This window comes from Lathyrus oleraceus, chromosome 5, assembly GCF_024323335.1.
Source record: "Lathyrus oleraceus cultivar Zhongwan6 chromosome 5, CAAS_Psat_ZW6_1.0, whole genome shotgun sequence".
NCBI lineage: Eukaryota > Viridiplantae > Streptophyta > Magnoliopsida > Fabales > Fabaceae > Lathyrus > Lathyrus oleraceus.
In genome coordinates, this window is record NC_066583.1 from 90,259,320 (window position 1) to 90,263,910 (window position 4,591).

General features: G+C 35.0%; 1 protein-coding gene across 1 annotated transcript; it reads left to right on the forward strand.

The window, feature by feature from the left end:
- Positions 1 to 547: 547 nt before the first annotated feature.
- On the forward strand, positions 548 to 4,169 carry LOC127087764 (two-component response regulator ARR12). Its single transcript, XM_051028697.1, has 6 exons — positions 548 to 946; positions 1,326 to 1,478; positions 1,581 to 1,979; positions 2,276 to 2,352; positions 2,449 to 3,588; positions 3,776 to 4,169. The coding sequence occupies exons 1-6, from the start codon at positions 835 to 837 to the stop codon at positions 3,845 to 3,847; spliced, it is 1,953 nt and encodes a 650-aa protein (XP_050884654.1). The 5' UTR covers positions 548 to 834; the 3' UTR covers positions 3,848 to 4,169.
- Positions 4,170 to 4,591: the final 422 nt, after the last annotated feature.

Below are 4,591 nucleotides of genomic sequence, written 5' to 3' on the forward strand. Positions count from 1 at the left end.
CATTAAAGAGTCAAAATCTAAAGATATATACTCCCTTAGTTCCTTTAACTTTCTTGAAAAAAATATTTTTTTAATTGTTATTTGTAAAGTTTGAGGTAGTATTAATTGTATTTTTGTTAAAATTACCCCTAAATAATTATTACAAAAAGAGAAAAAATAAAATAAATGTAATAAATAATTAAAGATATTATAGATAAAAAATAATAATTATTGGTTAAAAAGTAATAATAATATTTTTTTTAATATGTGTTAAAAATAAAAAAATGACATTTAAAAAGGAACGGAGAGAATAATCAAATTTGTAGGCATTAAAACGAAACCTCGTCTATGAATATCCAACTAGACAGCTAGGTAGAATCATTCCCTTTATCACATATTAAAACCTAAAACTTGAAGGAAAAAAAAAGTGAAAAATGAAATGGTAAAAATGAAGTAAAAGAAAAAGGAAAAAGTTGACATTTTGTATAAGTTATATGAATTGTATGATGACGTAAATCTTCCAATTTGTAAGCATAAGCCCATGTGGCACATGGTGACCCAGCTAGTCATTTGGACTCACTACTCCTCCATTTAGGTCTTATAGTAATAATCCCGTTTTCGCGCGTATCTATAACGCGCCGGCATTTCCTTACGATCACGACCGTCCACTCCTACTCAGATTCCAATCCAGCTTGTACTACTTCATCCACTACACTTTTTGGATTATTGCAGATTCCACTCTCTCTCTCTCTCACCAACCCCAATTTTTCGCCCCCAATTATTATTCATTCATTCATTCTCATTACAAAACAATCCTCGCCATAATCACTATTACATAACCTTCTGTTTCATCTAATGGACGATTCCACTGATCTCTTTCCCATCGGAATGCGTGTTCTTGCCGTCGACGACGACCCCACTTGCCTCAGAGTCTTGGAAACTCTACTCAGAAGATGTCAATACCATGGTAGATTCGGATCTGCTCCTTTTTTTTATTCTATTCATTCTTTTATGTTCATCAATTATAATGCATCATGTTAGGGTTATGCTTAATTTGTTGTTTTATTTTATTAATTTTTTATTTTTATTCACTAAACTAGTGTTTCGTTTCATTTTTCGACTTTGGGCTCAAATCTAATTGGGAGCAGTAGAAAACAAAAAAAAAAGGTTTTTTTTTTTGTTGATATTAGCATTTGGACAAAATAATAGAAGATGATTTTAGCGTCAACGGTTCTTGATTGAGGGTTTTTGACTTATATTTTTTCATAAAATCTTCATGATGGGTTATAGAATTTACTTGATAAGAGTGTAATGATACTTATGTTGTTTATGATTGGGGATTGTAGTAACTACAACTAGTCAAGCTATAACGGCATTGACTATGCTAAGAGAGAACAAAGACAAGTTTGACTTGGTTATCAGTGATGTGCACATGCCAGACATGGATGGATTTAAGCTGCTTGAGCTTGTGGGACTTGAGATGGACCTTCCTGTTATAAGTAAGCCGGGATCTGTTATGTAATCTTCGGTTGTTCATGTGTTTATTGGTTATTGATATAGTTATTAATCAATGGCTATTGTTATGAAATGTTTGATTTCAGTGTTGTCTGCGTATGGCGATACGAAGCTGGTGATGAAGGGGATTTCCCATGGTGCTTGTGATTATCTGCTGAAACCTGTGAGATTAGAGGAGTTAAAGAACATTTGGCAGCATGTGATTAGGAAGAAGAAATCTGATTCGAAGGGGAAAAACAAAACCAGCAAGCCAGACAATGCTACTTCTGATAGTGGCAGCGGACTAAGATCAGCGGGAACAGAAAATTCAGATGAAAATGGGAAGTTGACTAAGAAAAGGAAGGATCAGGATGAAGATGAAGATGAGGATAAAGAGAATGGTAACGACAATGAGGACCCGTCAGCTCAGAAGAAGCCACGAGTTGTTTGGTCTGTGGAGTTGCACCGCAAGTTTGTTGCTGCTGTAAATCACCTTGGCATTGACAGTATGTTTTATTGTTCTTCACTCTGCCTACAACTCAAGAACAATTTTTGTATCTTATCAATTTCCTCAAGCTTTACCAAATTTTATTTCTCATTATATATTATCAAAATATTGTTGAATAATAACGGGCTTGGTGTTTATTTTCAATCCGATGTTTAGAATAATTTATGGTTGCTGCCACTTGGGATAGATTTTATGTCTCAATTATCACTCAAATTTACATCATGCCATGAATTTTTCTATTACTGAATTTGAGTGTGAGCCTCATGATTCATGATATTGTTGTTTCACTGGCAGAGGCTGTACCCAAAAAAATTCTTGATATGATGAATGTCGAAAATATAACAAGGGAGAACGTGGCTAGCCATCTCCAGGCATTTTTCTAGTTCTTTACTCTTTAGTTTAAATTGTTTAATATAAGTTAAACCATTTCTTTCATTGAATGTTTTCTGTTTATGAAATGGCTGCAGAAGTATAGACTTTATCTGAAAAGAATTAGCTGTGTGGCAAACCAACAAGCTAGTATGGTGGCGGCCTTAGGGAGTGCGGATCAATCTTATTTGAGAATGGGTGGTTCTGGACATTTTCACAATAATGCTTTCAGATCTTTTTCACCTAGTGGGATAATTAGTAATCTGAACACTCCAGCTGGTCTTAATGGACATGGATTTTCTCCATCCGGACTACTTCAGTTGGGCCAATCACAAAATTTAAACAATTCTTCCAATGATCAATTTAAATTCCAGTCGGCCATAACTCCTGTTAATCAGAATATTCTTCAGGGTATGCCAATGTCTATAGGGTATGATCACTTGCAAAACAGCAAGGGTGTTATATCTGTTCAAAGCTTGAATACTGATGTAAAACCAAGTTTTCCCATCCCAAGTCAATTCCCGGATCAAAGACCCAGAGTAACTGCCTCTAGTTTTCATCCTCCAAGTCTCGGTATCTCAAACAATGCCTTGATGTCAGAAACACACCCGGAAGGAAAACGAGGTATAGGAATAGGATATGAAAGTTCATCATCTTCTTCATTAGCCTCTCAACATTCAGAATTTTCTTTCAGTATGCTGGATCAAGGTAGGCGTAGTGATAATTGGTCAAATGCTGGACAGTTATCTGGGATCCAGACAAATTCTTTTCCTTCAAGTGAATGTTTTAGACAAACAGCTATTCCTCCTTCAGATAACATGGCTTCTTTGCCCTTGCAAGGGGTGTATCCTGGTGGTCAAACTCATGGTTCATTGGCAGATATGCACTCCCAAGGAGGGATTTTTACTAATCCACCTGAGTACATAAACAGTAATTTACCGTTTCAAGGATGGGAAGACCATAATCAGGATGCTTCTTACCACTCAAATGTTACTTGTGGAACAATTAACTCTCTCCCTCCAGTTAACGGTGCTGTTGTTCCCCCAGGCCAAACACCAACAAACTCGACCTTGCACAGAAGCATGGACACTAAGTTTTGTGATTCCATACAAATGAAGCATGCTGGATTCGCTGAATGCTCCTCATCGAGACAACCTCGAGCGAATATCGTTAACCAGCAGCAGTTTTCTAATAATCTCGGTTCACTGGAATACTTGGCGAGTTCAATGATGGAACAGGTAATATCATTTGTGCAATTTAATGATTGTGTTTCCATAGATGTTGCTATATGACTTCTTTAACATATTGAGTACAGCCAAACTCCCACATGCCTAATGTCTTTAAGTTACATCAAGTTGTGATAACCATGGTGACCATGTATTGTTAAATTTTATGCGTATTTGAAACCATGTTCATGACATGCAGGAGCAAGATAAGATGAAATTAATGGGTGGAGACTTCATATGCGATAACTACTCTGGCGGGGTATCTTTGTGACATGAGTTTTGGTACTCCATTCAGCATCATTTCATGCCATCATTGTTGATAAATTTTAGAGTGATAATGTCCCCTCTTATGTACTATTAAACCAGTTTTGTCCTACTAGTTTTCTTTCTGTGGAGTTTAGCTTTTTTTTTCTTCCTTTTTCTTTCAAGATTCAAGCTCTCTAGAATTCTGCATCATGTGCTTTAAATAAGAAGTTAATGAGAAATATAAAGTGTATTATTCAATTTCTCATTAGTTTAATGTTTAAGAAATGGATCTTGAGAAAGTAGCTTCGACTATCTTATTAGTATTTGACAACTGTTCATGTGATTAAGATTGTATACAAATTATAGTTAATCATTTCCCTTGCTGTCAGTATGATAGATTAACGTGCGTGAAGCCTCGTTGGCTTAGGAGAGTAAGGGATTGTTCTATAATGATCAAGAAAGAGTTCTACAGACACAAGTTAAAGTTAACGAAAAAAAACAGCATGAATTATTACTTTACTGTGAATGAAAGCTGATTATTTTCAGAAGTACTGTTACAGTACAACATTGGAGATAAAGTTAGCATGACAATGTAGAGTGAGTTTATCCTAAATAAACATGGATTGGATTCTAACATCATGATAATAATGGCAAAATGATATATGAATGAAATTGAGATAATTTATAAACATATTTTTACCTTATAAATAATGTTATTAATATCATCAAACTATGCATCACAAGTAATCACTCTCTTGATCTTTTAAGA